Here is a 19,638-nt window from a genome sequence, read left to right on the forward strand (position 1 = left end):
TTTGAGGCTGGCATAAAGGCTGGTATTTTAAAGATTTTCTTTGAGGGTGGGAGGGGGTTAGTGACCACTGGGGGAGTAAGGGGAGGTCATCCCCGATTCCCTCCGGTGGTCATCTGGTCAGTTCGGTCACCTTTTTGATGCTTGGTCGTGAAAAACAATGGACCAAGTAAAGTCGGCCAAGTGTTCGTCAGGGGACGCCCTTCTTTTTCCATGTTTGACCGAGGACGCCCATCTCCCAAGCACATGCCCCACTACCGCCTTCGCTACACTGCCGACAAGCCCCCATGAACTTTGGTCATCCCCACGACCAAAAGCAGTTGAGGCACCCAAAATCGGCTTTTGATTATACCGATTTGGGCGACCTTGCGAGAAGGACGCCCATCTACTACTACTACTTAACATTTCTAAAGTGCTACTAGGGTTACGCAGCGCTGTACAGTTTAACAAAAAAGGACAGTCCCTGCTCAAGGAGCTTACAATCTATAGGACGAAATGTTAAGTTGGGGCAGTCTAGATTTCCTGAGTAGAGGTATGGTGGTTAGGTGCCGAAGGCGACATTGAAGAGGTGGGCTTTGAGCAAGGATTTGAAGATGGGCAGGGAGGGGGCCTGGCGTATGGGCTCAGGGAGTTTATTCCAAGCATGGGGTGATGTGAGGCAGAAAGGGCGGAGCCTGGTGTTGGCGGTGGAGGAGAAGGGTACTGAAAGGAGGGATTTGTCTTGAGAGCTGAGGTTGCGGGTAGGAACTTAAGGGGAGATGAGGGTAGAGAGGTAGGGAGGGGCTGCAGATCGAGTGCATTTGTAGGTTAGTAGGAAAAGCTTGAACTGTATGTGGTACCTGATCAGAAGCCAGTGAAGTGACTTGCATAGAGGGGTGATATGAGTATATCAGTCCAGGCGGAGGATAAGACGTGCAGCAGAGTTCTGAACAGACCGAAGGGGGGATAGATGGCTAAGTGGGAGGCCAGTAAGGAGTAGGTTGGGCGCCCTTCTCTTTCGAAAATTCACCTGATAGTATGCACTCTTTAAGAAGACTGCGCACTCATAAGAATGACCTGAAAAGGTTCTGGTTGTCCTTCCCTAGTATCTATTTGCCCTCATCTTGCTCAATGATTAAACAAACAAACAAACAAGAAATGATACAAAGAAAACCTAGAATTTTATAAACTTTATAACTGTTTTTACTGAGTAACAGGAATAGCCATGAAAAGAAAACATACTTAATTGCTGTTGAATTTTCAGATGACAGTGATCATGTCTTCTTTCCTTTTCTGTTATTTTCTAAAGATGAGATTTCTCAGGGCATTTTTTACTTCTTTATTTCTCATGCTATAAATTAAGGGGTTTAGCATGGGAATAAGTACCGTGTACAGAAGGGCAAACATTTTATCTTGCTCTGGTGTAAACATTGAGCTTGGGCTCATGTAGACGACTGTTACAGTGCCATAGAAAATAAGAACAATGGTTAAGTGAGAGGAGCAGGTAGAGAAGGCTTTGTTTCTCCCTTCAGAAGAACGGATTTTCAGGATGGTGACAATGATAAATATGTAGGATAACAGGGTTAATAGAAAGGGGGTTACAGCCACAAAAACCCCCTCTGAAAGCATTAGTATTTCAAAGTCATGGGTATCACTGCATGTGAGTTTTAGTAGTGCATGAGGGTCACAGTAGAAATGGTTAATCTCATTGGAGTCACAAAAGGAATACTGAGATATGTAATCTACTAAAGAAACCATATCAACAAAGCCAGCAATCCAGGAAGAAGCTGCAAGTAAAATACAGTTCCTTTTGTTCATGAGGAGTGGGTAATGTAGAGGTTTACATATTGCTGCAAAACGATCATAGGCCATGGCAGTGAGAAGCCAGAATTCTGTACTTAAAGCAATTGTGAACAGGTAAAGCTGTGTCATACATGAAGAAAATGAAATAAAGGTTTTCTCTTTTAAAAGGCTTTGTAGCAACGTAGAGACAGTGACTGTGGTGTTCCAAATATCTACAAAGGACAAGTTGCTGAGGAAGAAGTACATGGGTTTGTGGAGATGATGGTCAGAGAACATCAATATTAAGAACCCAATATTTCCCAGAATAGAGATGACATAGGCTGGTACAACTATTGCGTAAATGAAGACACGGTGTTGAGTTTGGTTAAAGAATCCCAGAATGATGAATCCTGTAGCTGATGTCATATTCTCTCCCTTTATGGTTTCCGTGTTCATGATCTGTTATATAAAAAAAAAAGATAAATTTTGCAGATGAATGAATAATGTCTATTTTGAAATATAGGTGACATATTCATGGGATATACATGGGATCCGATGTTGCTACTCTTTGAGTTTCTACATGGAATCTTGCTATTCTTCAGGATTCTGGAATCTAGAACGTTTCTACTATTTGGGTTTCTGCCAGGTACAATGTTGGTACTCGAGTTTCTGCATGGAATCTTGCTACTCATTGAGGTTTAAGCAAAGGAAAACACTCATCTAGTTTACTTCAATATTGGTGCAGTGGCAAATGGTTTAAAATCCTATAGGTGTCTAGCATGAGTGCTCCCTAAAAATGCTAGCATGCCTATAGTGTGGCCTAGTAAACAGGGCTGTCAGTTTTAGCTGTCATACTCTAGACCATTCCTCAAGCTTCACAACATCCCTGCTCATGTTATCCAAACCTTCCAGGGTGCCTGCCTTGTTGCAGATATTATTATCATCTGCAAAGAGGGAAATAGGCATGTATTTACACATACACTGTCCACATTCATGTATGCTATGAGTTTTAAAATAATTTTGTTAAATACTTCCAGAAGTGATATAATGCTGAAATTGAAGGAGTGGAACTCCATTTGACTTACATGTATGCCTACAAAAGAGAAATTAGCATTGTTCTACTTTATATACAGTGGGGGAAATAAGTATTTGATCCCTTGCTGATTTTGTAAGTTTGCCCACTGACAAAGACATGAGCAGCCCATAATTGAAGGGTAGGTTATTGGTAACAGTGAGAGATAGCACATCACAAATTAAATCCGGAAAATCACATTGTGGAAAGTATATGAATTTATTTGCATTCTGCAGAGGGAAATAAGTATTTAATCCCTCTGGCAAACAAGACCTAATACTTGGTGGCAAAACCCTTGTTGGCAAGCACAGCGGTCAGACGTCTTCTGTAGTTGATGATGAGGTTTGCACACATGTCAGGAGGAATTTTGGTCCACTCCTCTTTGCAGATCATCTCTAAATCATTAAGAGTTCTGGGCTGTCGCTTGGCAACTCGCAGCTTCAGCTCCCTCCATAAGTTTCAATGGGATTAAGGTCTGGTGACTGGCTAGGCCACTCCATGACCCTAATGTGCTTCTTCCTGAGCCACTCCTTTGTTGCCTTGGCTGTATGTTTTGGGTCATTGTCGTGCTGGAAGACCCAGCCACGACCCATTTTAAGGCCCTGGCGGAGGGAAGGAGGTTGTCACTCAGAATTGTACGGTACATGGCCCCATCCATTCTCCCATTGATGCGGTGAAGTAGTCCTGTGCCTTAGCAGAGAAACACCCCCAAAACATAACATTTCCACCTCCATGCTTGACAGTGGGGACGGTGTTCTTTGGGTCATAGGCAGCATTTCTCTTCCTCCAAACACGGCGAGTTGAGTTCATGCCAAGAGCTCAATTTTTGTCTCATCTGACCACAGCACCTTCTCCCAATCACTCTCGGCATCATCCAGGTGTTCACTGGCAAACTTCAGACGGGCCGTCACATGTGCCTTCCGGAGCAGGGGGACCTTGCGGGCACTGCAGGATTGCAATCCGTTATGTCGTAATGTGTTACCAATGGTTTTCGTGGTGACAGTGGTCCCAGCTGCCTTGAGATCATTGACAAGTTCCCCCCCTTGTAGTTGTAGGCTGATTTCTAACCTTCCTCATGATCAAGGATACCCCACGAGGTGAGATTTTGCGTGGAGCCCCAGATCTTTGTCGATTGACAGTCATTTTGTACTTCTTCCATTTCTTACTATGGCACCAACAGTTGTCTCCTTCTCGCCCAGCGTCTTACTGATGGTTTTGTAGCCCATTCCAGCCTTGTGCAGGTGTATGATCTTGTCCCTGACATCCTTAGACAGCTCCTTGCTCTTGGCCATTTTGTAGAGGTAGAGTCTGACTGATTCACTGAGTCTGTGGACAGGTGTCTTTCATACAGGTGACCATTGCCGACAGCTGTCTGTCATGCAGGTAACGAGTTGATTTGGAGCATCTACCTGGTCTGTAGGGGCCAGATCTCTTACTGGTTGGTGGGGGATCAAATACTTATTTCCCTCTGCAGAATGCAAATAAATTCATATACTTTCCACAATGTGATTTTCCGGATTTAATTTGTGATGTGCTATCTCTCACTGTTACCATAACCTACCCTTCAATTATGGGCTGCTCATGTCTTTGTCAGTGGGCAAACTTACAAAATCAGCAAGGGATCAAATACTTATTTCCCCCACTGTAGGTACTAGTAAAAAGAGGTCCGTTTCTGACACAAATGAAACGGGCGCTAGCAAGGTTTTCCTCGGAGTGTGTGTGTGAGAGAGAAAGTGTGTGTGAGAGATGGAGTGTGTGTGAGAGATGGAGTGTGTGTGTGTGTGTGAGAGAGAGAGAAAGACTGTGTGTGTGTGTTAGAGAGAGAGTGTGTGAGACACACAGAGTGTGTGTGAGACAGAGAGAGACAGAGATAGACTGTGTGTGTGTGACAGAGATAGTGTGATAGAGAGTGTGTCAGAGAGAGTGTATGTGAGAGACAGTGAGTTTGTGTGGGGCTGCGAGTTCCAGGCCCCCCTTCCAACCGAGGTCTATGCCCCCCTCTCTCTCTCTCTCCTCCCGTCCGATTTCTTGCCCCCCCCCCCCCCCCCCCCCCGGTTCCCTCCGAGTTCCAGATCCGCATTCTCTGTATTTATTAACACGGCTACCACACAACTTTATCGTATACTAAAAAAAAAAAAAGTCATTTTTCCTACCTTTGTGGTCTGGCTGTTTACAGTTTCTAATTGTGTTGGTCCCAGTCTCTTGTTTCTTCTTTCCTTGATCTTACCTCTCCCCCCTTTGCATCTAGCGTCTATCTCCTCTCTCTCCCCTTTCCATCCAGCATCTGCCCCCTCTTTCCCCTTTCCATCCAGCATCTGCCCCCTCTCTTTCCCCTTTCCATCCAGCGTATACCCCCTCTCTCTCCCCTTTCCATCCAGCATCTGCCCCGTCTCTTCCCACTTTCCATCCAGCATCTATTTTCTCCATCCATGTGTAGTTTTTCTCCTCCTTCCCCTTTCCTTCATCTCTGTCAGTATGCATCTCCTTCCTCTCTCTGATTCCTCTCCTCCATCCAGCATTTCTCCTGTCTCCCCTCCATCCATGTGCATCTCACTTCCTCTCTTCCCTCCCCTCCATCCATGTCCAGCATTTCTCCTCTCTCCCCTCCACGTGCATCTCTGTTTTCCCTCCCCTCCATCCATGTCCAGCATTTCTCCTGTCTCCCCTCCCCTCCATCCATGTGCATCTTCTTCCTGCCTTCCCTCTCCTCCACCCATGTCCAGCATTTCTCCTGGCTGCCCCTGCATCCATGTCCAGCAATTCTCTTCTCTCCCCTACCCTCCCCAGCAACTGTCCTCTCTCCCCTGCCCTCTCCTCCATCCATGTCCAGCAACTCTCCTCTGTTCCCTGCCCTCTCCCCCATCCATATCCACCAATTCTCCTCTCTCCCCTGCCCTTCCATCTATCCATGTCCAGCAACTCTCCCCTCTCCCGTGCCCTCCCCTCCATCCATGTCCAGCAAATCTCCTCTTTTCCCCATGCAGCCACCCATGTCCAGCGACCTTCCCCTCCTGCCCCCCTTGTGCGCATCACCCAAGCCCCTCCATCCCGGCCCATCACCCAAGCCCCTACCCCCCCTCGGGCACATCAACTCCCTCACCACCCGCAGCCGCCAATACTAACGCTGTCCGTCCGCTGCTGCTTCTCCTGTTGAGCAGCAGCGGCCTGTATAAAAAGAAAAAAGGAAAAAAAATGATTTTAAACCTCAAACACGGCTCCGTAGAGAGCCAGCTGTCATTGGCTGTTGTCTCTGCAGCCGCTCCTCCTCTCCCCTCTGATGTTGCTGCGCTCCTCTGGGGTCTTCCTGCAGGGGCAGTGACGTACAGGGGAGAGGAGGAGCGGCTGCAGAGACGTCAGGCAATGCCAGATGGCTGTCCAGAGCTGTGTTTCTGTTTTAAAATCTGTTTTTTTCCAGCCGCCGCTGCTCAACAGGAGAAGCAGTAGCGGCCGGACAGCGTTAGTATTGGCGTCTGTGGGTGGCGAGGGAGTTGATGTGGCCGGGGGGTATGGGCTTGTGTGATGCGCCGAGGGGGGGTAGGGGCTGTGTGATGCCGCCGGCGCGGAGGGGCATGGGTGTTGCACCGAGGGGGGCACAGAGAGCTGATTCGTAGGTGTGTTTCCCTACTCCTCCCCCTGCCTGGCTCGTAGTGGTGTAGATCGATGTCTGCCCCACCCTCGCATCAAACGTGATGACGTCGAGGACGGAGAGATGCGATTGGTTGAGTGCCATTACTCCGCCTTAGACGTCAGCACGTTTGATGCGAGGGCGGGGCAAACACTCATGGGCAAACTTTGATCTACACCACCATGGATTTAGAACGTTGGGACTTGTGGAGGCTTCAATAGAACGTTGGAAGTGCGTTTTATATAGAGAGATTTGGAGTGGATTTAGCTCACAACTTCTAGTAGTAGGCAAAGGCAATTGTATTTGAGTAAAGTAGGCATTTCTCTGACCCTGGAGACTTTACCATCTAAGGGGTCCTTTTACTAAGGTGCACTGAGAAATGGCCTGCGCTGTTGTAGGTACGTGTATTGGACGCGCGCAGGTCCATTTTTCAGCCCACCTGCAAAAAAGGCCATTTTGGTGGGCTGAAAATGGACGTGCAGCAAAATAAAAATTGGCGTGCGTCCATTTTGGACCTGAGACTCTACTGCCACCCATTGACTTAGCAGTAAGGTCTCACACGTTAACCAGGTAATCATCAGTGTGCGCACACTGCCGATTACCCCCTGGTTAGCGCCACATAATAGAAAATACAAAATCTTTTCTGCCGCATGTATTGGATACGCGTAAAAAATGGAATTGCCACCCTGGGCTCGTGGTAGCCGGGTGGTAGTTCCAAAATGATGCACGTTGGATGCGCATAGGCACCTACACACCTTAGTAAAAGGGTCCCGAGTTTATCCCCGAGGCAAAAGAAAGCTAAAAGTGCAGTTATACTACTACTACTAATAGCATTTATATAGCGCTACCAGACGTACGCAGCGCTGAACACTTGACATAAAGAGACAGTCCCTGCTCAAAGAGCTTACAATCTAGGTAAAACAGACGGACAAGACATTACGGGCAAGGGAATTACAGGGTAAAGAGGAACAGGGGAGGAGGAGGGCAAATGAGTAGCGGCTAGGAGCCAAAGGCAGCAGTGAAAAGGTGAGCCTTCAGCATAGATTTAAAAACAGGTAGAGATGGAGCTAGACGTATGGGTTCGGGAAGACGGTTCCAGGCATAAGGTGCAGTAAGATAAAAGGAACGAAGTCTGGAGTTAACGGTGGAGGAGAAGGGGGACGACAAGAGAGACTTGCTCAGAGAGCGGAGTTCACGGGGAGGAATGTAGGGAGAAATGAGAGAGGAGAGGTAACGAGGGGTCATAGAGTGGATGCATTTAAAGGTCAGTAAGAGGAGTTTGAACATGAGCTACCGTTAAGACGTACTATTTTATACAATAAGCCCTAGTTAAGAGTATCAGTAGCCCATGTTAATAACTTCCCCCCTAAGGGGCGCCAATCCAGAACTACTGCCGGTCTATCTCAGGAGCCTGGCAGTAGTTCCTAACTCCAGCGCATGCCATTTCCAGTGCTACAAAAATAGATGCTGTTTTTGTACTGCTGGAGCTTATCCAGCGGTAATAGGGCAGCGATATGCACTGCCCGGTTACCGTCGGGTTACCTGGAAATGGACATGCGGCAAATGGTTCACTTACCACATAGTCATTTCTTTTTAAAAACCAGAACCAGCCTTTTACCTGCTGTGGTAAAAGGGGGACTTGGCGCGTCAAAAACATGCACCGATGATACCGCAGTTTGGTAAAAGGAGCCCTAAGTGACTTGCCTCAGATCCCAAGGAGTTGTAGTAGGATTTGAACTCAGGTTTCCTTGGTTCTGAACTTCCGACTCTAACAACTAGTCTATGCCTACATGTTAACGCAATAGCTCTGCAAATCAGTCAGGAAACTTTAGATATAAACAGAATAAATGTTGCATGAACCAGACTTCCACACTCAAACATTTCCCTCTAGTAAAATTAATCCTATATTGTGGACTAGATAGTAATTCAGTTGTTTTATTTTCTTTTTGGGTATATGTGTAATTGTCTGGATTACTATTTTAAGTGTTTTGCTTGATTTATGATTTTTAACTGCACAAATAAAAAATAAGATACCTTGCACTGGAAATCTCACTCAAAATCATCAGCTGAGATTCCTGTTTTTGGTTTATTTTACAACATTGAAAAGTATTTATTAATGAGCTGGAAGTTCTCTTTAGACCAATTCCTGTATCATTTCTGTGGTATGTAATGAGCAGCTGATCTGGTTTCTGAAATAATGAGAAAGTTTCCAGATTTCATTGTCTGAAGAGTTAGAAAAACGTGAGACAGATCTTGTCAAACATTCAACAAGTCAGATTTTGATATTAACTCAGTTAAGCAGATGATAACTTGAAGGGACGATTCTTCTGACATGGAAATGGGCAGAAAGAAACTCATTTCATGGTCCAGATGGATACAGGTTTAAACGGTTTTACCAAAAGGTTCAAGAATTTCAGTCACTCATTTTTAACTTTCATTTTATTTTTATTTTTTTTATTACATTTGTACCCCGCGCTTTCCCACTCATGGCAGGCTCAATGCGGCTTACATGGGGCAATGGAGGGTTAAGTGACTTGCCCAGAGTCACAAGGAGCTGCCTGTGCCTGAAGTGGGAATCAAACTCAGTTCCTCAGTTCCCCAGGACCAAAGTCCACCACCCTAACCACTAGGCCACTCCTCCACTGTTGCTACTATTTGAGATTCTACATGGAATGTTGCTATTCCACTAGCAACATTCCATGAAGAAATCGGCCCTTGCAGATCACCCATGTGGCCACGCAGGCTTCTGCTTCTGTGAGTCTGACGTCCTGCACGTACGTGCAGGACGTCAGACTCACAGAAACAGAAGCCTGCGCAGCCTTCTACATGGAATGTTGCTAGTGGAATAGCAACATTCCATGTAGAATCTCCAATAGTAGCAACAGAATCTCAATAGTAGCAACATTCCATGTAGAATCTCCAATAGTAGCAACATTCCATGTAGAATCTCCAATAGTAGCAACAGAATCTCAATAGTAGCAACATTCCATGTAGAATCTCCAATAGTATCTATTTTATTTTTGTTACATTTGTACCCTGCACTTCCCACTCATGGCAGGCTCAATGCGGCTTACATGGGGCAATGGAGGGTTAAGTGACTTGCCCAAAGTCACAAGGAGCTGCCTGTGCCTGAAGTGGGAATCAAACTCAGTTCCTCAGTTATCCAGGACCAAAGTCCACCACCCTAACCACTAGGCCACTCTTCCACAGAAAAAAAATACTCTTAGAGAAAATGCATTTTATATTATGGTAAAAAAAAAATCATGTTGAAAATCACAATCTTAGATATGGTTACAACAATGGCTCAAGATCATGAAATATAAACCCTTGCATTTCATTCCTAGTGAATCCTGTAATGATTTGTAATTCGCTCAATACTGACCACAGATAAGCATGCTTATAAATACATCTATGTGTACATTCTTTGGGATTCCTCTATTTTATGAGGTCTATATATGTAATGTCACCGAACACAATTTTCTATCATTGAGAAATAAATATTCATACTTACCAGTTGATGTGACCTCATGTCCATATTGTTTGTTCCACTCACCATCAATAAGACATACACAAAAGTGAATTTCACCTTAGCATTTCTTAGACCTTGAGCTGTGGAACTAAATGAAATCCAAGTGCATGGCTTTAAGAACAAAAAAAAGCAAAATAGTGTGAACTGACTTGCGATGTTCAGTTGTCGCACACAGTTGCTTCTTCCTTAATAATGTCTGGAGTTGGAATTAGCCAGATTATAAAGATGGTCAAAGCTTCTGGGACATGATGGTTTGGGAACGAGGGTCATCACAGACACAAGAACTCAAAGAATAGCCAATAACGTTTCCATTGCTGGCTTACAAGTTTTTCTTGTTAATGAGGTTTTGATGACCCTTTGCATTTGATCAGGTAAACAAATCTGAGATGGTATGAAAAATATGTTCATATAATAACAATACCTCTCTTCCATCAAAACTATGCTGTCTAGATCTCCTACAAGCAGATCAGATATACGGGTACATAATTTTATAAAAGCTCATTTCTACATTTACACACAGTAAATTTTTATAGATGGAGGATACTCTTTAAAAGCATTTCCATGGGTAATACACGATTCGCCCAATATTCAGCCCATGATGGTAAGCGACTTCCCACATTGAATAGCTGAGTATCAGCAATCTCCTGGAAGTTAATCTCCTGGAAGATGTTCAGATTGGTGTCCGGTTAACTTTAGTGTGTTTAAACTTTGGGATCCTTTTACTAAGCTGCAGTAAGCACTAGCATATCTTTATCAAAGGTTAAAAAACCTCTACTGCAAGACTTACTCAGGCATCCTGCGATAGTTTTAGAATTGGTGTGTGCTTCCCACTCGTTAAAAAAATATAGTTTAAGCAGTATTTAACAAAGTAGTGGTAAACCCAACTTGGAACTACCACTGGCCCAAAATGGCCGCCGGCAGCAGTTCTGGCTGGAGCGTGCACCATTTCTGGTGCTCTGGGACATTTTTTCCCTAGTATGGCACTAACCTGGTGGTAATAGGGTAGCACCATGCACTGCCCAGTTACCACTAGGTTACTGTGGGAGCCCTTACTGCCATCTCAATGGCTGGTGGTAAGAGCTCCCCATCGCATGGCCTTGCAGTAAGAATTATCTTACTGTGTGCCCATTTTTGAAGCATTTTACCAGCTGTGGTAAAAAGGGACCTGCTGCATGGGAAAATCAGCCCCCACCGCTATTGCAGGGCCCTTTTCCCCACCCCTTATTTTTTTAGTACAGAGGCATGAGTGTAAGTGCACCCTGCACAGGGTCATTAGTGCATACTGATCGATTAGTGCAGGATTAACGTGGGAGCCCCTACTGCCTCCAGAATAGATGGCAGTAATTGCTCCCACGCTAATTGAGAAATTAGTGCATTGCCATTAATGGAAAATTACAGCCATTTTACAACTGCACTAAAAGTGGCCTCAGCATGCAGGAAACCCATGTGCTAAAAATAGTGCAGAACACTTTTTAGTGCATCTTAGTGAAAGGGCCCCTATAGGTGGTTAATTACCGATAACCGGTTAAGTAGGTGCTTTGCCTATGCTAAACCCCGGCCTTCCCCTAACCGAACCAGTTAAGAGATGGCTGGTTAGCAACGATATTCAGTGGCATTAACTGGTTAAGTGCCCCTAAGTATCATGTGCCGTGTCACTCAGTAGATTTTAAACAGATAGGAGACTCTGAGGGGCATAATCGAACGGGGCCGGCCATCTATATGGGCAACCATCTCCGGGGTCAGCCCCAGGAAGGGGCAGAACCAACAGTATTATCGAAACAAGATGGCCGGCCATCTTTCATTTTGGTAATACGGTCAGGGCCGGCCAAATGTCAACATTTGGCCGCACTTAGAGATCGCCGGCGTTGGAGATGGCCGCCATTGGTTGTCGCCGATAATGGAAATTAATGGTGGCCATCACAAACCCGGCCAAATCCAAGCCATTTGGTCGTGGGAGGAGCCAGAATTTATAGTGCAGTGGTCTCCCTCACATGCCAGGACATCAACCGGGCACCCTAGGGGGCACTGCAGTGGACTTCACAAATTGATCCCAGGTGTATAGCTCCCTTACCTTGTGTGCTTTGTCCCCCCAAACCCACTACCCACAACTGTAGAACACTACCATAGCCCTTAAAGGGTAACAGGTGGCATCTACATGTGGGTACAGTGGGTTTTGTGTGGGTTTTTGAGTGCTCCCATTTACCACCACAAGTTTAACAGGTAGGGGGGGATGGGCCTGGGTCCACCTGTCTGATGTGCACTGCAGTACCCACTAAAAATAGCTCCAGGGACCTGCATAATGCTGTGATGGAACTGGGTATGACATTTGAGGCTGGCATAGAGGCTGGCAGAAAAATGTTTATATATATATTATTTTTTGGGGGGTGAAGGGGGTTGGTGACTACTGGGGGAGTAAGGGGAGGTGATCCATGATTCCCTCTGGTGGTCATCTGGTCAGTTGGGGCACTTTTTTAAGGCTTGGTCCTAAAAATAAATGGATCAAGTAAAGCCGGACAAGTGCTCGTTAGAGCCGGCTTTCTTTTTTCCATTATCGGCCGAAGCCAGCCATCTCTTAACCACGCCCCCATCCCACCTTCAGTATACTGCCGAAATACCCCCTTGATCTTTGGCCGGCACTGCGATGGAAAGCAGTTGAAGCCGGCCAAAATCTGTTTTCGATTATGCCGATTTGGCCGCCATTATGAGAAGGCCGGCCAACTTCCAGAGTGTTAATAGAGCTGAAAAATGAGCTTGTGGAGCTACTGGTAGTAATATGCAATTTATCCCTAAAATCAGGTGTGGTACCGGAAGATTGGAGGGTGGCCAATGTAACACCGATTTTTAAAAAGAGTTCCAGTGGAGATCCGGGAAATTATAGACCGGTGAGTCTGACGTCGGTGCTGGGAAAAACGGTGGAGGCTATTATTAAGAATAAAATTACAGAGCACATACAAAAGCATGGGCTACTGCGACAAAGTCAGCACAGATTAGTGAAGGGAAGTCTTGCCTCACAAATCTACCGCATTTTTTTGAGGGGGTGAACAAACATGTGGACAAAGGGGAGCTGGTGGATATTGTATATCTAGATTTTCAGAAGGCGATTAACAAGTGCCTCATGGAAGACTCCAAAGGAAACTGGAGAGTCATGGGATCGGAGGCAGTGTACTATTATGGATTAAGAGCTGGTTAAAAGATAGGAAGCAGAGAGTAGGGTTGAATGGTCATTATTCTCAATGGAGAAGGGTAGTTAGTGGGGTCCCTCTGGGGGCTGTGCTGGGACTGCTGCTTTTTAACATATTTATAAATGACCTTGGGATGGGAGTAACTAGTGAGGTAATTAAATTCACAGATGACAAAAAGTTATCCAGGGTCGTTTCATCGCAGGAGGAGTGTGAAAGATTACAAGAAGACCTCATGAGACTGGGGGATTGGGCGTCCAGATGGCAGATGAAGTTCAACGTTGACAAGTGCAAAGTGATGCTTGTGGGAAGGAGGAACCCGAATTACAGCTATGTCATGCAAGGTTCCACTTTAGGAGTTACAGACCAAGAAAGAGATCTGGGAGTCATCGTGGATAGGACGTTGGAATCTGCAGCTCAATGTGCTGCGGCGGCTAAGAAGTTGAACAGAAAAGGGATGGAAAGCAAGCATGAAGATGTTATAATGCCGTTATATTGCTCCATGGTGCGACCGCACCTGGAGTATTGTGTTCAGTTCTGGTTGCCTTATCTCAAAAAAGATATAAAGGAATTGGAGAAGGTGCAGAGAAGGGCAACAAAAATGATAAAAGGGATGGGACGACTACCCTATGAGGAGAGGTTAAGACGGCTAGGACTCTTTAACCTGGAGAAAAGGGGTGATATGATAGAGGTCTACAAATAATGAGTGGGGTAGAGTGGACAGATGTGAAGCATTTGTTTACGCTTTCTAACAATAATAGAACCAGGGGACACAAGATGAAATTAGAAGTGGTAGGTTTAAAACAAATCGGAGAAAGTTTTTCTTTACTCAGCGCGTAAGTTAGACTCTGGAACTCATTGCCAGAGACGGTAGTGACGGCAACAGGCCTTGCTAAATTTAAAGGGGGTCTGGATAGATTCCTGAAGGAAAAGTCCATTGATCGTTATTAAATTTGGGGGTTTTGCCAGGTTCTTGGGGCCTGGAGTGGCTGCTGTCGGAGACAGAGAGCTGGGCTTGATGGACCTTTGGTCTTTTCCCAGCGTGACAGTGCTTATGCACTTATGTATTTATGTACTTATGTGGCCGGCCTTCTCCTTCGAAAATAAGCAGGTCTCTTGCCCGGTTAAACTCTTTTGAATACTAGGCCTCCACCTTCAAAGGAGTGTCCAGACCAAAAGTATTCACTTTGGTTCATTTCCTCTCTTATTTCTGGATCTTGATATTTGTTTGTTTTGTTTAAAAATGTTTTAACATAAGCTTTGTGGAAAACCAGAATCCACAGAATGACCACATCAAGCATTATAGACATCAATATATACATTTTTTCAAATGTTTTCAGAAGTCTATTTTGCTTTCATATCGTTTAAACTTTGCAATATATAGTCATTAAAAAAAACATGGTACTTGGCTTTCGAAATGGACTCTACAGAGGCAGTCGACAAAGAAGCGTTTCTAATATATTTGTTAGTGACATTGCCGTAGGGTTAGAAGGTAAAGTTTGCCTATTTGCGGATGATACTAACATTTGAAACAGAGTGAACACCCGGGAGGGAGTGGAAAGCATGAAAAAGGATCTGAGGAAGCTAGAAGAATGGTCTAAGGTATGGCAATTAAAATTCAATGCGAAGAAATGCAAAGTGATGCACTTAAGGAGTAGAAACCCAAAAGAGACTTATGTGTTAGGCGGTGAGAGTCTGATAGGTACTGAGGGGGAGAGGGATCATGGGGTGATAGTATCCGAGGATCTGAAGGCGACGAAACAGTGTGACAAGGCGGTGGCTGTAGCGAGAAGGTTGCTAGGCTGTATAGAGAGAGGTGTGATCAGCAGAAGAAAGGAAGTGTTGATGCCCCTGTACAAGTCGTTGGTCAGGCCCCACCTGGAGTATTGTGTTCAGTTTTGGAGGCCATACCTTGCGAAGGATGTTAAAAAAAAATGGAAGCGGTGCAAAGAAAAGCTGCGAGAATGGTACGGGATTTGCGTTCCAAGACGTATGAGGAGAGACTTGCTGACCTGAACATGTATACCCTGGAGGAAAGGAGGAACAGGGGTGATATGATACAGACATTCAAATATTTGAAAGGTATTAATCCGCAAACAAATTTTTTCCGGAGATGGGAAGGCGGTAGAACGAGAGGACATAAAATGAGGTTGAAGGGGGGCAGCCTCAGGAAAGATGTCAGGAAGTATTTTTTCACAGAGAGGGTGGTGAATGCTTGGAATGCCCTCCCGCGGGAGGTGGTGGAGATGAAAACGGTAACGGAATTCAAACATGCGTGGGATATGCATAAAGGAATCCTGTGCAGAAGGAATGGATCCTCAGAAGCTTAGCCAAAATTGGGTGGCGGAGCAGGTGGGGGGGAAGAGGGGTTGGTGGTTGGGAGGCTAGGATAGTGGAGGGCAGACTTATATGGTCTGTGCCAGAGCCGGTGATGGGAGGCGGGACTGGTGGTTGGGAGGCGGGAAGTACTGCTGCGCAGACTTGTATGGTCTGTGCCCTGAATAAGACAGGTACAAATCAAGGTAAGATATACACAAATAGTAGCACATATGAGTTTGTCTTGTTGGGCAGACTGGATGGACCGTGCAGGTCTTTTTCTGCCGTCATCTACTATGTTACTATGCAATATGTATGGACCGATACCTTGAGGAACGCTCCGAAACACTGGCCATGTTATTGATAGTGAGTCCGTTTGGAAAGTGAAGTGCCATGTTTATTTTTAATGACTATATATTGTGAACTTTAAAAGATATAAAAAGCTAAATAGACTTTTGAAAAAAATGTGAGACTGATGACGATTGAAAACATCCATCCGCTAATGTGATAGCAGTTGAAATATAAGATATATATGAGATGACACTGCTTCTGAGAATCCAAAAGTGACTTTTTCACTGAACCAGATATAAACTGACTTGAGTATATGAGAGACTATGAGGCTTATTTTGAAAAGAAAGGGCCCCCATCTTTCGACACAAATCAGGAGATGGGTGTCCTTCTCCCAGGGTCACACAAATCGGCATAATCGAAAGCCGTACACAGTTGCTTCTTCCTTGATAATGTCTGGAGTTGGAATTAGCCAGATTATAAAGGTAATCAACACTTCTGGGACATGATGGTTTGGGAATGAGGGTCATCGTAGACACAAGAACTCAAAGAATAATTTTCATTGCTTGCTTAAAAGTTTGTCTAATTTGTTTTTCTTGTTATTGAGGTTTTGATGAGCCTTTGCATTTGATCAGGTAAAAAAATATTTACGATGGCATGAGCTTGATTTTATAAGAAGAAATAAGAAAGAGAACTGATTACGTCTAGTTTATAAAGGCAACAGTGGTACCTGAGTTCTTTTCGATAATAGTTTCCCAGAATCATTGCCCACTGCACACAATGCTGTAGCATAAATTTATACCTGGTCAAAAAAAAGATGTAAATGGGTGTGTACTGTATGCATTTACATAATTATTTTATTAAAAAAAATATGTCTAGACCTCCTGCATGTGGATCCTGTATATTTATTTATTTATTTACATTTTCAACACCACTTTTGCTAGCTTGCAGATCAAAACAGTTTACAATCTAAAAATCAGCAAAGAGGGGAAAGGAACTAGATAATATGACAGGAAAGAGGAATCCTACCGTTAGAAACCAAACAGGCTTAATAACATAGCAGGAAAATCAACAAAGCAGATCGTGATGAAAAAATGGTAATTTATTAATAGATATTAAAAATTATATACAGTACAGCCCGACACAGGCCATGTTTCGCCCAGCAGGGCTGCTTCAGAGGCTACACAATGATCCTCTACTGTCAAAATATGGTAGATTTGATTAAACCAAATGTACTGAAGACCGCAGTTGAGAATCTTCTAGTATATATATTGAAATAAACAGCTCAACCAAATAAACCAGAAAAATGTACTGACATAAGATATGTCGGACACTCTCATGATTCTGGGCGAAACACGGCCTGTGTCGGGCTGTACTGTATAGAATTTTTAATATCTATTAATACATTACATTTTTTCATCATAGTCTGCTTTGTTGATTTTTCATCTTGGAGTTTGCAGACCGTCTGCCCCTTTGCTTTCTTGGACCCTAATAACATAGCAGACAGAAGTGAAAGCAGAAGAACAGAGCAGAGAGGGAGGAAGAAGGGCCAGGTACACAGGGCTAGATTCTTTACATAGTGCCTAGAATCTAGGCATGCCTGATAGAGACGCCAAGGAGTAATCTATAAGACGTGCCTAAATTCAGATATGGTATAATTTAGACGCATCCATTTACACCAGTGAAAAGTTGGTGTAAATGCATGCCACTCAATTTAGGCGCACCCGATTAACACGCCAAAGTATCTTCTATAAGACGTGCCTAAATTCAGATGCATTATATAGAATACACCTGTGCCAAGTGGACACACTTAAATTAAGATGCATTCATTTATGCCAGTGAACAGCTGGTTTAAATGCGTGTGCCTCAATCTACGCATTCTGACCCAAATTCTGTGAACACACGTATCGATATGATTGATAAACCCGGCACGCCCACAGTCCTCACATGACCATGCCTCCTATTTGGCTGCACATGTTGGAATTTGCATACGCCGCTTTACAGAATACACTTCATCAAGTGCCCGTGTAAATTAGAATTATGGCCAATTAGTTTTGATAATTGGTCATTATTGGCCATTGAAGGGCATGCATAGATTAGATGCACGCACAAATCTACACGTGTGTCTCCATGTACCATATATAGAATCCCGAGGATAATTTTATAGAAGCTCATTTCGTCATGTGGATCCAGCTTTACAAAGAGAACATTTTTATAGATGGAGGGAAGTTTTAAAAGCATTTCCATGGGTAATACACGATCCGCCCAATATTCAGCCCACAGTGGTAAGTGGCTTTTGAGTTTCTCACAGCCATGTGCTAAACTGTCCCCAGATGTTCAATGCTGGGACTCAGGAATATATAGTTTAATGTAGGGTATATGTCAAAATGAATAAATCAAATGGTAGGGATAGTTGTCATTTCCAATGAAATGTTGTTTGCTAATAATAGGACACACTCTTTAAGAGTGTGCATGACGTGCAAAGAGGGCACAGTTTTATTAAAAAGTGTGAACAATGTGCAAACTCCTGGATTCTATATATGGTGACCCAATCTATTCTGAACACTATTCTATATAAAGTGCATATCTTTTAAACAATAGCGCTTCACACTGAATTTTTTGGTGCCAAGTTTCACCACCGTTTATTGAATTCCCTCCAAAGAATGCGAGCTCTTTCCCAATGGTGCACACATGCACGTGCTACCAGGAATGAGTGCACTCTTTAAGAAGACTGTGCACTCATAATAGCATTCGTTCTGGACCTAAAAACAAAAAAGAATGACTTGAAAAGGTTCTGGCTGTCCTTCCCTAGTATCTATTTGCCCTCATCTTGCTCAATGATTAAAATAACAAAAACAACCACCAAACAAACTAACAGACAGACAAACAAGAAATGATACAAAGAAAGCCTAGAATTTTATAAACTTTGTAACTGTTTTTACTGAGTAACAGGAATCGCCATGAAAAGAAAAAATACTTAAATGCTGTTGAATTTAAGATGACAATGATAATGTCTTCTTTCCTTTAATGTTATTTTCTAAAGATGAGATTTCTCAGGGCATTTTTTACTTCCTTATTTCTCATGCTATAAATTAAGGGGTTTAGCATGGGAATGAATACCGTGTATAGAAGGGCAAATATTTTATCTTGCTCTGGTGTAAACATTGAGCTTGGGCTCATGTAGACGACTGTTACAGTACCATAGAAAATAAGAACAATGGTTAAGTGGGAGGAGCAGGTAGAGAAGGCTTTGTTTCTCCCTTCAGAAGAACGGATTTTCAGGATGGCGACAATGATAAATATGTAGGATAACAGGGTTAATAGAAATGGGGCAACACCCATAAAAACTCCTTCAGTAAGTACTATTATTTCAAAGTTCTTGATATCACTGCAGGACAGTTTTAGCAGTGCATTGGGGTCACAGAAGAAATGGTTAATCTCATTGGAGCCACAGAAAGAGTAATGGGATATAACATTTACTACAGCAATCGTATCAACAATGGTGGTTATCCAGGAAGAAGCTGCAAGTAAAACGCAATTCCTTTTGTTCATGAGGAGAGGGTAATGTAGAGGTTTACATATTGCTGCAAAACGATCATAAGCCATGACTGTGAGAAGCCAGAATTCTGTACTTAAAGCAATTGTGAACAGGTAAAGCTGTGTCATACATGAAGAAAATGAAATAAAGGTCTTCCCCTTTAAAAGGCTTTGTAGCAACGTAGAGACAGTGACTGTGGTGTTCCAAATATCTACAAAGGACAAGTTGCTGAGGAAGAAGTACATGGGTTTGTGGAGATGATGGTCAGAGAACATTAATATTAAGAACCCAACATTTCCCAGAATAGAGATGACGTAGGATGGTACAACTATT

General features: G+C 43.9%; 2 protein-coding genes across 2 annotated transcripts; both read right to left on the reverse strand.

Moving 5' to 3' along the window:
* Positions 1–1,272: 1,272 nt before the first annotated feature.
* Positions 1,273–1,848, reverse strand: LOC115457748 (olfactory receptor 472-like). The gene has a single exon (XM_030187326.1). The coding sequence runs from the start codon at positions 1,846–1,848 to the stop codon at positions 1,273–1,275; it is 576 nt and encodes a 191-aa protein (XP_030043186.1).
* A 16,949-nt stretch (positions 1,849–18,797) lies between these two features.
* Positions 18,798–19,373, reverse strand: LOC115457947 (olfactory receptor 472-like). The gene has a single exon (XM_030187663.1). It carries the CDS (start codon positions 19,371–19,373, stop codon positions 18,798–18,800), a length of 576 nt encoding a protein of 191 aa, XP_030043523.1.
* Positions 19,374–19,638: the final 265 nt, after the last annotated feature.

This window comes from Microcaecilia unicolor, chromosome 14 (genome assembly GCF_901765095.1).
Source record: "Microcaecilia unicolor chromosome 14, aMicUni1.1, whole genome shotgun sequence".
Lineage (NCBI taxonomy): Eukaryota > Metazoa > Chordata > Amphibia > Gymnophiona > Siphonopidae > Microcaecilia > Microcaecilia unicolor.